Below are 16,028 nucleotides of genomic sequence, written 5' to 3' on the forward strand. Positions count from 1 at the left end.
TTCTGAGGCTGCATTATGAATAGGTGATATTAAGCGAATACCAGTATTTTTAGGTGCATTTTATCGGCCATCTATTTACAGCTTCAGTTACTTCATACGTTAGTCCCATTTAAACACATGGTGATAATATCATGCTTTCATTGCCTCTTCTTATCGTCGGAATAGCAGCCTGGGTTACTACTAACTTAACATTACACGCTTGACCAAAACGTTCGGACCGGCACCCTCGCGCCTACCCGATCTAGTTGTATTTGGTTAGGATCCAAGCAGGGCCGGATAGCGGCCGCCCTCCACGCCAATTACAGGAAGGCCCTCCACACAAATACACTTGGGTGCCTTTAAAAAACTCTCCTTTAATTAGGGGGTTTCTTGTTTTTTTCTTGAACAATCATCAATTAGCAATTTCATCTAATCTCCTTTAATACTTGTTTTCTTAAACGCCCTCTTTTAAATTTATGCAGCAAGCATGGCATTATGAATCTCATTAATTTCCCACAAGTTAATTAGCCCGAATTTCGTCTTTCCTTCCCAGGACTCATTTGCCCACTAATTTTCTTCCTTCCCTTCTTCCTTCGTTTCATTTTAATTAGCCCACATAGTATGGATGTATATATCTTTCCTTTCCTGGACTCATTTTCCTTCCTTCCTTAGCCGACTTATTGAGGTGGTTGATAAAGTGTAACTCTAAGACGTATATATGTTGGTGCTTTCAGTTGTAAGGGGGCGAGGTGGTACTATTGAATAAGAAAAGTAAACGTCTTGACTACACATGCGAGATTCGCGAGTTGGTAGGTGTGTATGGTATGGTCTGAGAGATCGCCAGTTCAATTCCTGACGCAAGTAAATTTATTTTTTTGCCAAAATATCCGACCAGGCCCACCTTCGCCCATGCGGGGATGCACAAAATAAGCTATGTGCGGCCCATGCGGGGAATTTTGGTTACGCACGGCCCATAAGGACAAAAATTAGGGACTAACCAATTAGTACCACCTCGTGTATATCTTTTATATTTAGACTAAAAGCATAAATTCACAAAAAGAAACGTATTGTGACAGTGAACCCGACAAAATCAATCCGTGCTTTATTATTAAAAAAAACTAGTACAAATGCCCATGCGTTGCACCGGGCGAAAAAAGAGGCACAACATGCTTCATGTGCAAAAAAAAAGTGTGTTCCTTCAAACATTATTGAGCAATAAATAGAGCGTGTAGTTAGCCTAAAAAAACCTGCTTCATGTGTCATTATGCATCATTTTTTATATCCAATTTTAATAATTGTCGATGAGAAGGTTAAATATGGGAATTTTCTTATTTTTAATAAAAGTTAATGTTTACATAAAAATCGGGACACTTTTTAAAGAATAGTTAACATTTTTACTAAATTGGAACATTTCTTTAAAAAGGAATTTTTAACAGATGTTTTTGTAATAATGTTTTGTCTTTTTGAAAATTATATTCTATTTGTAATTATTTTTTGCACTATTTGGGCTTGGCCCAAACATAAGGACTTGCCTACACAAACACGCACGCTGTAAGAAAAAGAAGACAATGTCATTGTGAGAAGAACTGCCCACGTTGTCTCTCTTCCCGTTCCCCATCTCACTATCCCTAGTAAACGAATAATTGCCCCTCTTCATTTAATTGCCCATGCGTTGCAACATGAACCGTAACATAATTTGCATGTTTGAAAAGTCGCCCGGGATTCAGTTATCTTGCAAATGCATAAAAAGATTCTGGTGTTGTTGCTCCATGTAGTCCCCTTGTCTCCCTTGCTGAAGAATGAAGAATGAACGGTGATATAATTTGCATGTTTGAAAAACTTGACTGAGATTCAGTCATCTAGTCTATAGCAAATACGTAACTCAATGCCTCACCATGATATGGATAAAAATCTTATGGCTCTCTTAAACACAAACAATGATAATTCTTGTGGGATCTTCTGTCACATAAAGTGTGAGAATTGCAAGAGCAGGGAAAATAATCGTACAGAAAAGATAAATTGAGCACTGAGACATCAAAGTAAATCAGAGCTAGTCATGATTCACCCACCCTCGCTCTGATGGCTTTATGTATTTGCTCACCTCTCAACAAAGCGACTACTATAACATTGTACTGCCCCAAGTAGTCTTCCTCTATGTCGTCTCATGGTTTCATTCAAGTTTTTTCCGCTATTATTCAACAATGAACATAGAAAGGGGTCACCAAAGGTATCTTCAGATATAACTTATCCAGGGCCATCAGTTATGGTATAAGCATCCAAAGGAATACTCAGATATAACTTATATACAACAAATAGAGCCAACCAAAAGGTGTCTTCAGATATGAAGCCATGTAAAAAAATTGTCACCCTGGAAAAATATTGCATGCTTGAGAGATATGTATGCACGTTTCCATCTCTGTTTACAAGTTGCGACCATGTGAGCATGGTCTATGTTACAGTAAAAGAAAGAGAAGAAAAACTACACCGAAACAGGTTAGTTTTAAGTCACATGATGGGGAAAAGGTGGATTTACCATTGGGAAAAGAATAGGTCTTATTAGCACTAAGACACACATCACGCATAAAAGATAAGGAATGCCAGAACATAGCATCAGTAAGAAAATAAAATTGCATAGAACAGAAGCACCACAATTTGAGTCGAAACCTGACATGGGTAATAGACAATTACTTTTGCTTGAAAAGAATACATCAAAGCTTCCATTGGTCACTGAAACTTCTCCTGGCAGGATATATGGTCCAGCAGAAAGCTACACTACTGGCAAGTATAAGCAAATAATGTATAGTTATAAGCAAATAATGTATAGTTATAAAAGATATGGGTAGTTAACTCTACAAATAACAACTCAAGAATAACATATAGTTATAAGTAGGTAGAACATTGCTCTTCTACAACAAAAGATTATGAAAAGTTTATGATCCAACTATTCAATAATAGATAATGGTACAGTTTTGTGTAATGGAACAAACACATTCTATTTATTACCCTGATTTGTTAGTTTAAAGGCAATTGACAAAGGAAATTTAAGATAAACATGGCCATTCTGTGTAAGCAAAATAACACAAACAGTGGCAAGAAATAGGATACAGAGATTACAACAATGCCAGTACACAATCTGACTTCACCTACCATGACTAATAGTTGTTCTCTTTTAGTGGTAATCTTCTATCTGGGAGAGTTGCATATTTGTTCGTAACAAAGAAAAAATGTTTTTTCTGAATCACTAATTTTATGCACCAAGTATCATTCAAATAGGAATATGCAGCACTAAGATTGAAGATAGTGAACCTGACCGAAGGTTGGATGATCCATAGTTTGGTTGGGGATAGAGATACCAACGAATTGATGATCCCAGTCTCTCTCTGGTTTGGTCCTCAAGGGTGCCCAACAATGTATTCTTTTTGGATGGCTACTGCATAACGGAAGAATGAACACATTTCGAAATTTACACAAGACCATACTTGATTCAGATATCTGCCCCATGTGTCTCCAAGCCACAGAAACTTGCTCTCGTCTATTCATTCAGTGTCCTACAGCAAAGTTGTTTGGTGTGGTACTGGCATACTCCAAACTGGCAGGAAATCATCAATTCGAAGCGTTTCATGACTTTGCTCATCCTTTGGAACATCTGGGATCCTTGAAACTCTCAAGTATTCAGACAATACATGAAGCACAGAAATATGGCACGGCAAGTTGTTTTGAGACAATACATGAAGCAGGCCAAGCACTCCCTCTTCAATTAGCTCATGGAGCTTGGGGCGGCGATGACGCACGAAAGCGATCTGGGGCGGTGGCGAGCAACGCCTAACACTGGCGGGGACATGAACGAATGCTTGTCAGCCGGAGAACCGTCGAGCTCGGGGCACAGACGGACGGCGACGTCGATCGTGGAGACTCGCGGCAGCTGTTGGGACCGTGCTGGCGGCGGCGACGGCGCATCCCATTCTACAAATGCTTGTAAAAAATCTTTGCAACTCCAGATCAAAATAAGCTTTTTGCAGAAGGACATCAATGTTGACTAAATCGTAACTGTAACAAAAAATAGCTGATCATTATTTTATTCTTTCAAGTGGCACCAGGCACTTAATTCTACTGAAAAATATGCACATACACACTGGCCGCATGCCCAAAGAAGTTAGCTCCACGCAAACGTTTGCATATCAGGTCTTGTGCAACTGTAATGGAGTTTTGACAGATTGATTTGAGCAAAAAACATGGGTCTGCAAGTCTGAACTAATAATAAGAGCACTGCAAAGAGAATATTTAGGCCAACAGATCAGGCAATCTGCTACTACATGCATGCATGTGGAAAGAGGGGTGTTGAAGGCATTAATCTGAGAAACACATGTTGGACAACCCCAGAAACTACAGAGAGAAAAGTTGTTTAGTACTCCCTCGAGTGATGGGACAGAAACAATGACTAAAACAGGGGATACCATCGAGTGATTAGCTTTCAAGGGGATACGTACCTCTCGTGTAGCCTCCATAGGAGACATTGCACGGCTCGACGGATGTTCTTGTTCCTCCGGCGAACTCGGCGCTTTTTCCTCCGGCGAACTTGGCGGTGACATTGGACGTTTGGTCAAAAATTGCAATTTCGACGGGATGATGGAGATTATGGTCCCAGGGCACGACCTGATGGAGATTCCGGCCGAGGACCCTTACTAATAGCAGCCAATCAAATCCAGGTCGGGCGCTCCATCAATTTGTGTTGGAGAAGGACAGGTCAGGCCTCCAATTTCCTATCCAAATCACAACACAGCAGCAGTAAGTCGGAGGTTGAGACGGATACGGCAGAGGAGTCCGGAGAGGACTGGCGGCTGCGGACGGCCGGTGCTGGCGGCGAACGGCCGGCGTACCCACAGGATGCTGTCCCACCTTCCATCCTCCATGAACGCCCACGAGCACAGCCGGCGCACCCACAGGAAGCTGTCCCCCCTTCCATCCTCCATGAACGCCCACGAGCACAGCAAGGGTGGCCTCCCTTACCCAAGCACGCACCCACGACGTCTGCCTTCTCCTCCACCGCGGTTGTAGCCGTCCGACGACAAGGGCGCCGCCCGTCACCTGCCCGTGCTCCGCCGTCGCTGGAAAGGAAGGAGTTTGGATAAGATGAATTAGAGGATTGCGGACTGTATTTCAAACAAAGATAGGTTTTTTTTTCGTAAAAATGAAGCGTTTAGGTCCACGCCGAGGCTGAACCCGCCGCCGTGCCAGAGCGGCCGGCGCGCGTTCGGCTGGAGCCGGGTAGGCGGCGGCCCGTGGCCCAACGCAAATTTTCTGGCCCTATGTGATACGAAGCTGTGAAAACAAATTGGAAGGACGAAATATTTAGTACCACCTCATGTATATATGTTTTAAATTCGAATTGAAAGCGTAAATTTACGGGAAGAAGCGTATTGTGACGGTGAATCCACGGAGTCAATCCATGCTTTATTATTAAAAAAAATAACTAGTACAAATGCCCGTGCGTTGCAACGGGCGAATTTTTTTTATACATGCTCACATGATATTACGCAACCCTTCTTATATCTAATTTTGGCTATCATCAGAAATAAGGTTACACTGAGCATAATAGTTTGGACCATAAATTTGGGATGTGAAGAAGCCACCCTGACGACGTTCGTCAGGACCTAATTGACCTCCGCACTATCATTCAATGAAATAATAGTTTTGCATGAATAGTCTTTTAGTTCATTTTTTAAGTAACACACATTCTGAAAAGTTTTTTTTTTTGTAATTTTTCAGAACATATTCAAAAAATTGGATCATTTTTTTATGACGATCAATTTTCTTGGAAAAGTATATTTCAATTGTATTTTTTTAGCATAACAGTTTGGACCATAAATTTCGGACATTAAGAAGCCACCCTGACGACGTTCGTCACGACCTAATTCACCTCCGCACTATCATCCGATGAAATAATAGTTTTGCATGAATAGTCTTTTAGTTGATTTTTTAGTAAAACACATTCTGAAAAGTTTTTTTTGTAATTTTTCAGAACATATTCAAAAAATTAATCATTTTTTTGTTGACGATCAATTTTCTTGGAAAAGTATATTTCAATTGTATTTATTTTTGCATTGTTTTTTGGCTTGGCCCAAGCAAAAGAAAATATGTCTGCTACCCCTAAAAAAACATAATATGTCTACTACTAAACAACAAAAGAGAATTTCTCAAAAAAGAACAAAAAAGCATTTGTAGTGTGCTTGCTATGGTGGAGCTTATATTCACCGAAATCCGGCAATTGGCACTTGCAAGAGGGAGAGTTCATCGATATTGTGAGTAATCGCCTGAGTTAAACCGGAGTGGAGGGGTGTGGGATCGCTATCTCGCCATTGTAATATCTTATACATATACTCTCTCTTTTTCTATAAAGCTAAGGTACGCTTTTTGCGTACTCTTAAAAAAACAACAGAGACGTTACTCCTAAAAAAAGGAAAAGGAGACGCACGAACTCGATATCTCTTCCCGTTCCCCATTTTCTCTCCTGGTGCTGGCCAAGCGGCGGCGCCGCCGCCTCCCGTCTTCTCGTCGTTCTCGGAGGATGAGGGCACGAAGGATGTGGCTGTACCGTCGTGCCCTCCACCTGCGCCGGCTTATCAACGGGACCTTGCGCGGCTCCCTCTTATTTCAGCTCCGCCCGCGCCCGCGCCACCGTCGACGGCGCGGCTTCGGCGTCCCCGGTGGCTCCTGTCCGACGCCTACAGCGCTTCCTCGCGCGGATGCAGCGGGCTCCTGGCCGGTAGAGGAGGAGTTGGATGCAGATTGTTCCACGGCGTGGTCCTGCTCGCCGCCGACGAGGCCCTGCGAGGGGCGAGGAGACGGCTCCACTGCTCCGAGCTCCTCCGACGTACTGCTGCTGGTGCCATGGAGGTCCACCCCCACTCTCGCCCCTGTCCTCTCTTTCCATGTACTGCACTGCAGCAACGAACTTAGTACCAATCTACACAAAAGATTACTGAAGTTAATCTGGGCAATAACATACCCTCGTCCATTAACATTTTATTAGATGCGAAGTTTAGGACTAACTGAACCATAGATTTGCAGAGCAGAGTGCAAGGAACTGGTTAGAAGGTTCAGTTATTTAACTTTTGGGAAGTACAGTTAGTTGTTGCATGATTAAACTACATTTGGGGATTGCCTTTCTTTGTATGCTTTTCCGAATAAAATGTAGAGTGTAGAGATGAACTGTAATATGAGAGGACAAAACTTGTCACTGTTCCCGGCTGGGTGTCTCCTGTTTCTTCATAGTTGTAGATGTAGCTTTTATTCTGGTTACTTGTTGCCTAGTTCAGAATTACATGCCCTTGTCGTCTGGTTCCCTTGCCACCGTGTTCAACCTGTGCACCAAGATCCCTAGCAGCTGCAGTTGGAGTTGATCCACCTGTGATTGGTGTTGGTGCTGCTGTTTGTATTGCTACAGCAGTGAAGGCCACGGGTCTTTTTGAGACTATTAAAATTAGGTATACTTCCATCTAGTTATTCCATTTTATATAGTATATCCACCGGATTATATTCATCTGCCCTTTCTATTAGATCCTTTCTAAAATGTGCATATATATAGTTTTCTGGTTTGTTTGGTTGTTTATCTTTAGCTATGAAATTATATGTACTTTTACAAAATTGGACAGATATATTTCAGGTTCCAGGGGAGGTAGAGAATGTGATGTTACGAAAAATTAGTGCAGCAGCAACATTTCCAGGGAGAGAAATATGTTTTTATTTTGACTTGCAAGTCTCCTTTTGCCCTTAGTTACACAGTTTGGTGCTAAATTTGCATATACACATAGAATTATTTCTATAGAAAATCCATGAATGAGTTAGTGAACACATAATAAAAAATTCCATGAATGATTTAGTGGTTTAGTAATTATATCATGACTGATTTGTATATACATAAATGAGGTAGTGTCCTTCAAGACAATAAAGTTCTGAATTCTAACTGCGAAGTTGTCACTTGGCTATAATGTTTCTGTAGAATCCAAGCAATAAATTTAAGGTTAGAAAATAAGCAATGCAATGTGAAATATAAATAGAAACTGAAAATTTGAACAAGAAATTGAAAGGTTGCAGTACCTATTTGGTTAGGACTTCAGTGTAGACAATATTTTTCGTATACGTCCCGCTTGTATTGGTCTTCTTATTCTTCTTTTTCTTCCCACCCTTTGAGTATGTGTCGCCTGTACTTGTCTTTTTATTCTTCTGTTTATTGTCATCATGTGTACCTGTTAGTACCTTTATGTTTGATGTCGCGGTTGCTCTAGAAAGCGCGACATATAGTTGACCATGTGAGAAAACCGGTTCAAGCAGATAGACCCCAACATTTGGTATCGTCTGACCTTGTGATTTGTTTATTGTCATTGCAAAACTGAGCCTGACTGGGAACTTTGAAATTGAAGGGGAACATGTCATCGTCAGAGGGGCATAATGGTATCCGAGGTAGGAAAAACTCGCATTCCAGAGTGCTGTCCCACCACAATCTCTGCATCAATTGTATTTTTTTGAAAACCACGTACGACCAACCTCGTGCCATTGCAGAGTCCATTAGCAGGGTCGATGTTCCTGAGTAGTATGATTGGACAATTAATTTTGAGCTTCAACATATGCGGAGGCAGTCCATTTGGGGTTAGGGTGTTTAGGAATTCTGGTGGATAGTAGTTATGTGGGTCGTCTTCTACAGAATCAAAGCTGTGGTACACCATCTCCTCCCCCTGGAAGCGATCAATCATTTTTAGGTTGATTTTGTCTACGCAATCGTTCCTTGTGGATAAAATTGCTCTTGATATGATGTACTTTGGATCTTTTAGTGAAGCATTGCCTGTTTGGTAGATACTGTTGATGAGTCTATCGAGGCCATTATCATCCGTCTTATTTGGCACACATATGCTTGTAGGTAGTAGTATTTCACCATCATCATTTGTCTCCTCGGTTCCGTTCCCAATGCGTAGTAGGTATTCTGCGAACCAAGAGTCGTTTTGAGCCCTCATGTTGCGTACAAGCTTCAATTGACGCATGCAATTCCAGAGCTCTGACCTGCGCAGTGATGCATCTACTATTTGGGCTCTGGTTCCCTTCCGGACAATAGGTAGCACTTGTCTAAAATCTCCCCCAAATACAATAGTTTTTCCACCAAATTGAAGATCTGGTCTGTCCGTTATGTCCCGCATGCTTTTGTCTAACGCCTCCACTGTCTGCCTCTTAGTCATAGATGCTTCATCCCAGAGTATTAGTGATGCTGCTTGGAGTAGCTTTCCTGTCCCACTTTGTTTTGTGAACCTACAAATAGCTCCATTGTCTATTTTTAGTGGAATCTTAAACCTCGAGTGTGCGGTTCTCCCTCCAGGCATTATGGAAGCAGCAACACCGGAAGTGGCCGTCGCCACAGCAATCTTGCCTTGTCCGCGCACTGTGGCCAAAAGCGCCCTGTAAAGAAAAGTTTTTCCTGTGCCTCCCGGCCCATCGACAAAGAATATACCTCCTCTTTGGCGGTCAACCGTGGCTAGGATTTCGTCGTAGGCCTTCCTCTGCTCGTTGTTGAGGTTTTTATGCAACGATGCGTCCTCAGGGTCCACCTCGATGGAGGTCTCCTCAATGATCTCCCTAGGTATGTCGTCTGTCGTCTCATGCTGTTTGTCGATATCTGGAAGAGGAAACGATTCTATGTCTTTCCCCATTGAGTGCAACATGTCTGATATTTTTCCGAACCATCTGTTTGACCGTGTGCTTGCATTTGCAGTTTCTGCTGTAGTCTTCTGACATTGCCTCTAGGTGATTGTTCCAGAGGTTACGGACGTCGCTTGGCTCGCAAAAAACCAAGATTGTCGCAAATAACCTTCTGAGCGATGATGGCATCCGAAACAACTCAGCTTCTGTCATGCAATCATCTAGTGTGTTGTCTGCCTCAATGAGCCCCCGTTTTTCTGCAGCTTCACGGAAGGTTGGCATTACTTGTCCATCGACTGTTCGTAGGTCTTCGTAGCTGGTGGCGCCTGTCACGTGGTTTAGGAGAACTCGAAGATAGTATCGTTCTCCTTCAGCCAGGTGTGCTGAGACGATCCTGCCAACCTGGAACACAGCGGCTCGCTTCCTCTCTTGCCAAAACTTCCCTCGTCTTTGCCAAGTATAATATTGTGGAAAGTCTTTGTATAGTATGCCTCGTGCTTTCTCATATAAGCTGTTTGCTTCAAAGTACGCTGTCAATATTGATCTTTCTGTGCCATCACGGTTGATAACATTCTTTATTTTTTCCATACCATGATATGAAACCATGTGCATATTTGGGAGATGTAGCTGCAGTTGCAAGACAGGTGGGTGCATTTTGCTTAGTTCAAAGCCATATATTCTCCACAGTGCTTCCGGAGGCGTCACCCACCGTGCGTCTCTGTATTGTTTAATCTCGTCGATTTCGACTTCGTCCACTTTGTCAGTTACTGACACAGATGCTCGGTCATGACCCTTGTAGATGTACTTGAAGAGGTACTTAACGGCTTTAATGCTTGAGCATATCTCAATATTTATGTGGCAGTTGAACATCCTTAACAGATAGGGGTTGTAAGGAACAACCCACCTATTATCTAGTTGGCAATTGCGGACCATTTCAGTCGGACCATCATTGCGTCTCCTATAAAGTGGGTAGGAGTCCTTGCCTTGAATCGTAGTTTCGTTAAATGGCCTTGGATAATTATTCTTGCATGACGGACGATTCTTTGTGCATGGACAAAATTTATTCAATGCACCGCAAGGACAATGCATCATATGTTTGACTACCATTTTGTGTAGCTCCGGGTACTTGTGCTTGTCAGGGAGCTCAGCGGAGATAATTCTGTCATACTGTTCCGGACATGTGTATTTGTATTTCCCGGTCATGATGAGCAAAAAGTGAGCACGGGGTAGTCCCCTCTTTTGGAACTCTACGACATATGTATATGCCTGAACCTTTCCAAGAATGGCCTTCTCAAATAGTTGCTTCTTCATTTCTTCTAGCTTGGCCCTGAAGACACGAACTACAATGTCTGGGCGATCTTGTGGTGTTTGTCCGAACTGTAGTTCACGTGTGATCTCTTCCCAGTTGGGGTTGCAGGTCATTGTGAGGAATACATCCGGCTTTCCATATTTTCTAACTAAAGCCATAGCATCTAGATACCGGCGAAGTTTATCTCATGGCCCTCCAATAAACGATGAGGCAAGTACTCTCCGTTTTCCGACTGCATCTCCATTCTGTTCTCCTGCTTGAATGCTGTCTAGAAGGCCTTGGTATAGATCTGCCCTTATTTTGTTCTGATGATGCCACATATAATCCAATCTGGAGCTTTCAATCTTGATGTATGTATCTACAGCAAACTGCTGGAAAAGCCGTCCACCGTGCAATATTGGGTTGAATATGTTTGGTCGTGTATGGAATTTATAGCAGTAGTATTCTCTCATGGTTACCCACAGGCCACTGACTGAATCTGTGCAAATATTGCATCATGGAAACTTAGTTGAATATGTAGTAGTGAAGCATATATGAAAATTGAGTTCTGAATATTACCTGGATCATCATCATTATTGATATTTTCAGCACCAACATCTTCCTCTTGTGTATCCTTCTTTGGGATTTTCCTATGCTAACCCAGTTCAGCTCTTGGAAAGAATAGAGGATACGACAACGGATCATAGCACCCGTAATATGATCGAATGTGCTCTATTTCGTTGTTGTTCCCATGTAGTATTACATTCCTGTCATAAGTATTTCTTCTTTCATTTCCTTCAATCCACACTGCAGCTACCTCTGAATTGATTGGTGCGTTGTATGTTCGCTGGTCCAATCTTTGGTCAAGGTTCAAGATGAGTCTGTAGTCCTCAAGGTTTTGGGCTTGTCCCAAACTCCTAAACTGTTGAGAGTATATATGGGTTATTGCGTAGAATGTCTGTTATTATTCCAATCACCTGCCTGTCTTGCTCTTACATTGCCTCGCGACAGTGGCGGTACCGATGCTCTAAGCTTGGATCATCATCGTAGAAGTATAGCTCCATATGCTTTGGATCTGAGTGACTATTACCAAATGAGTGTATGTTGTGATAGATCTGACCATGAGCTCGAAAGGTGTAAATACCAGTTGTTCGAATGTCAGTTGTATCTCTGTCAAGGTGACAGTATAGAGTAGTAAATGAGAAGTGTCCATTGAAAAATCTTATATTGTTCCGAAAATGCCTTGCTTCAGAATCGTTGCTTGTCCAAAGTCTCATGAGTTCAGGTGGTGTATCTGGATTGGCTAGTCTTATTTGCCCTTTCTTGCAGCATAACCCTTTAGATTCATACTTGAATTTTGTTGCTTTGCAGAACCTGCAATTTTCTTCCGTTTTACACGTGTGTGTTCTTTGGTATGTTGCTGTAGACAAAATCATACGGATCAGGATTGTGAAGTTCCTCGTCTTCCTTGATTTCAATTTCCACTTCCTCATCCTCTTCTGATTTGATTTGTAGCATACAAAAATTAGTGAAGGGGCAATATAATGATGCAAAAATATTAAGATTGTATTGAGCATACCTTCACCAAAGAACATGTATTCATCCTCATTTGTATCTTCTTCAAATATGACTTCATCATTACCTATGTTGTAATTTTTTATTGTTTATATTTCTTTGTATTGCATAATGTTCATATATGAAATTGATAACCTTACCGTGATCATCGTTGTAGATTGATTGTCTTGGTCCATCTACTTCTTTGATGGTTTTGTCTTTCTCACATATGACTTCATCATTATCTGTGTAGTATTTTTTTAATATATTATTTGTCTATTGCATAAAAGTAAATATGATATTGATAGCCTTACCGTGATCATCGTTATAGAATGATTGTATTCGTGCATTTACTTCTTTGATTGTTGAACACATTGACGAGGGGATGTCTGGCCACAAAGCCACCTTGCTGTGATTGTCGTTGTAGGTTGTTTCTGTTGTGGCATCTGCTTCTTTGATGCTTGGAAACATTGACGAGGGGATGTCTACGCACAACGATGGTTATTCGTACATAAAGATCTTATTTTGAATGCAAGTATTGTATAACATTTAGAGTATTACCATAAATCATGACCTCTGGTTGCTGTAGAGGTTCCGTGTCATCGTTGCCGGTTTCTGTCATAGATGCATCTTCTTTTGATGATACAGAAACAGTTTTCATCCGCCTTGTCGAGAATTCTTTGCTACGGCGGTGTAGCAATGTTTGCCTTTCTCCAGGTATTCTCCATCTTAATTGAATCTTTGCTTGGTGTGCTGCGCTTCAACTCTTGGCTAGCTGTAATTTGTTGTATTCTAGCTTTCTTTTGTTCTGGTTGCATGTTTGCATATAGCTCCCTATTTTGTGCCCTTTTTTGGTTTTGTTTTGCTGATAGGCTTCACGGCGTTTGTCCTGCTTTCTCTGCTTTTCTTCATTGGTCATCTCTGCTTCTGTCTGCATATTTGCATATTTCTGCCTTTTCTGTGCGCATATTTTTGTCTTGTTTCTCTGATAAGCTTCACGTTGTTTTTTTGTTTTTCCTGCTTTTCTTCATTACTCATCTGTGCATATCGCTCTCTAACTCTTTTTCTTCTTTGTTCCTTGGCATCCATTAACGGAGATTGAAACTCAATTGGCTTTCCTGCACGGTAGTTTTGGAATGTGTAAGAATATGTTATTTAATAGAAATGAGAAACTAATTGGAATCGATATATGCATCAGCAACAGTGGTTAATGTGTTATTTAATAAAAAGAATAAACTAATTAAAATTGATATATGCATCAGCACAGGTCTCGAGCTCTAGAAAATGGTGGAAATAATTATTTATCAAGTTACATGAAAGAAAACTGCTACAGAGAGTCAAGGGTCCTTGGTCCTTTCTTATTTTGTGTTGTTCTGTTCATTTTAGAATTATATTAGTGATATCTTCTTGGTGAACTCTGCGGAAATTTTAAGCTTCTTATCGTTTCTATTGTTTTCTTCAAAAGAGAATTATTTGATTTGCATTTCAGTTAGTGAAATTAAGCAGTTCATGCCTTGGAATAGATATCAAAAAATCCTTGAAGTGATTATAAGTAATAAACAGTATTCTAAATATGCATTCATTCAGTTGGAGCCTTCATGGACTGGATATCTAATATTGTGAAACCGACTGTTCACTTTCCCGTATCTATATGCTGATGTAGATATCTTTAGGAATATATAAAATCCATGATCTGATCCATGTATTTACAAGAGTTACCCAACATGCAGTGGTAGGACATGCATATTCTCAGTAGTTTTGAGTTATATTGATTGTATCCCTTCGGTGATCAACATGTAATCACTCTTTAAGAATGTACGATTAATTGTTTTATTCTAATCAAATTGCAATAGCAGGACAGGGGGAGAGGGCCATATACGCCTATGGTTGTCCTTAGAAGCATGAGGTCATTGTTGATTCTAAATTTGATTTGTACATACCTGGGTCGATGTTTTTGACGTCAGCGGCGATACCGGCGAGGCAATGTGGAAAGCTGGATTGTTAAGAAGAATCGACCAAGGACTTGATATATATTGGATTAAGGGGATTGTACATGTACTAGCACAGATGCCCGTGCGTTGCAACGGGAGATTTTTTGACGTGAATTCAAATTTAGTGAGAATTGTTAAAGCTTGTTCATTTCACCAACTTGCTTCGTGCGCACCTTCTTCAAGTCAATTTTGACAAAGCGCTCGTTCTTCTGTCCAACCTTGACAAATTCTATATGAATATGGATAAAGGAAGGTAATAATTTAAAAAAAATCTAGTGCACTCCATATCTTAAAAAGTAACAAATATGGTTACTCATCCCGCAAAAAAATGCTACTTTCCTCTCTAATGATTGTTCTTGTGATTGTGTGAACATAATGTAATTGTTGTCGTGTCTACCAGAGTTTCACTAAAAGGGGAAAAAATGAACAATGAGCTAAAATCAGGAACCGAGGAAGAAAATTGTGGAAGTTACAATCTTTTGTTCAAAATTGTACAATTAAAATATGCCCTTGCGTTGCAGTGAAAAAATATTATCCCCGCATGGCCGCGTCCTCCTAGTAAATGAACACGTTTTCAAGACTCAAGAATAGCTATAGAGATGTGCTAGAGATAAAAAAAACCTTTGAAATTATATACTAAAATGAGATGAGGACTTTTAAATGCAATTGAAACTAAAAGGGCTACAATGTCAACATGGCCTAATTTCATAAAAGCATCCATGGTAGTTTTGGTCCTATAAAGATAGCCTCATACACTTCAAGCATCAGAGTCGTTGTCTCCTAGCTTGATGTCCCTCTAGCCTTAAAATATATCTCCAACAAATGAAAAAAGTAAAATTAATTGGTCTCACATACTGTACCTGAAAGCGTTGTAGCTGGTGTGTTTATTAAGGGAGCGGTTAGAAGCAAGCCGATCCAAGACAGTCGAACAACACAAAATGATGAGTCAAAAAAGTAAAATCACTGTTTGGAACAAAATGGTAAGAACAAAACCAATATTTAAGAAAGAATTCCTATGCAATTTAGGGTTCGTCTCTGGTAAACCTTTTTTTCTGGACACCGTTTCAGGTGAGCTACCAACGTGTGAGACGTGATGAGGCTAATTTGATGCGTGCTCATATATGCCTGATTGATTATTGGAATGACGACCAGATTTTTTCTGTTTCAGATCAGCCATGACACACATGTATGTGATGTTCGGATTGGCCATAGGCCATGCGTGGGTGTTTAATTAGGAGCAAAAAATCCCACGAGTCAGCCTCAGCTAGCCAGAGGCTGCAAAAATCCATCCGACGCCACTTTGCTCTGCTTCATGTGGCCGGTTAGCACTGCCGTCCGTCGAGACGCCCCCGCTGCTCGACTTCTCTCTCCCGCACGCCTCCTCCATCTTGCTCCGTCCGTCGAGCCGACCCCGCTGATCAACTTGTCTCTCTCCCACTCAGGCCTCCGTTGACCTTTGCCCCCTGCTCGCTGCCGCGGCAGCACACATCCCGCCTCGCTGCATCACCCCGGCCTCCGCCGGAAGCTCGCCA

At 41.3% G+C, this 16,028-nt stretch overlaps 1 protein-coding gene and 1 long non-coding RNA gene across 4 annotated transcripts; both read right to left on the reverse strand.

Moving 5' to 3' along the window:
* Positions 1 to 2,331: 2,331 nt before the first annotated feature.
* Positions 2,332 to 5,152, reverse strand: LOC123145855 (uncharacterized). 3 transcript variants are annotated; one of them, XR_006472482.1, is made up of 3 exons: positions 4,876 to 5,152; positions 4,467 to 4,739; positions 2,332 to 4,362 (listed from the first exon to the last, which is right to left on the reverse strand). It is a non-coding gene; the product is annotated as an uncharacterized lncRNA (long non-coding RNA). The 3 variants fall into 3 exon arrangements; XR_006472483.1 differs by having other exon boundaries at positions 2,332 to 4,026; positions 4,109 to 4,739; XR_006472481.1 differs by having other exon boundaries at positions 2,332 to 4,739.
* Positions 5,153 to 12,309: 7,157 nt separating this feature from the next.
* Positions 12,310 to 13,202, reverse strand: LOC123145857 (uncharacterized). Its single transcript, XM_044565364.1, has 5 exons — positions 13,067 to 13,202; positions 12,820 to 12,990; positions 12,667 to 12,750; positions 12,531 to 12,593; positions 12,310 to 12,450 (listed from the first exon to the last, which is right to left on the reverse strand). Exons 1-5 carry the CDS (start codon positions 13,164 to 13,166, stop codon positions 12,344 to 12,346), a joined length of 525 nt encoding a protein of 174 aa, XP_044421299.1. The 5' UTR covers positions 13,167 to 13,202; the 3' UTR covers positions 12,310 to 12,343.
* Positions 13,203 to 16,028: the final 2,826 nt, after the last annotated feature.

The sequence above is a fragment of the Triticum aestivum genome, chromosome 6D (assembly GCF_018294505.1).
Source record: "Triticum aestivum cultivar Chinese Spring chromosome 6D, IWGSC CS RefSeq v2.1, whole genome shotgun sequence".
In the NCBI taxonomy this organism is placed as follows: Eukaryota; Viridiplantae; Streptophyta; class Magnoliopsida; order Poales; family Poaceae; genus Triticum; species Triticum aestivum.

Coding starts and splice junctions, on each gene's coding strand:
- LOC123145857 (XM_044565364.1), bottom strand. CDS start 13,166: ATGAAAACTGTTTCTGTATCATCAAAAGAAGATGCATCTATGACAGAA. Junction 12,991..13,066: donor ACCAGAGGTCATGATTTATG/GTAATACTCTAA, acceptor CGTTGTGCGTAG/ACATCCCCTCGTCAATGTTT. Junction 12,594..12,666: donor AATCTACAACGATGATCACG/GTAAGGTTATCA, acceptor ATTACAACATAG/GTAATGATGAAGTCATATTT.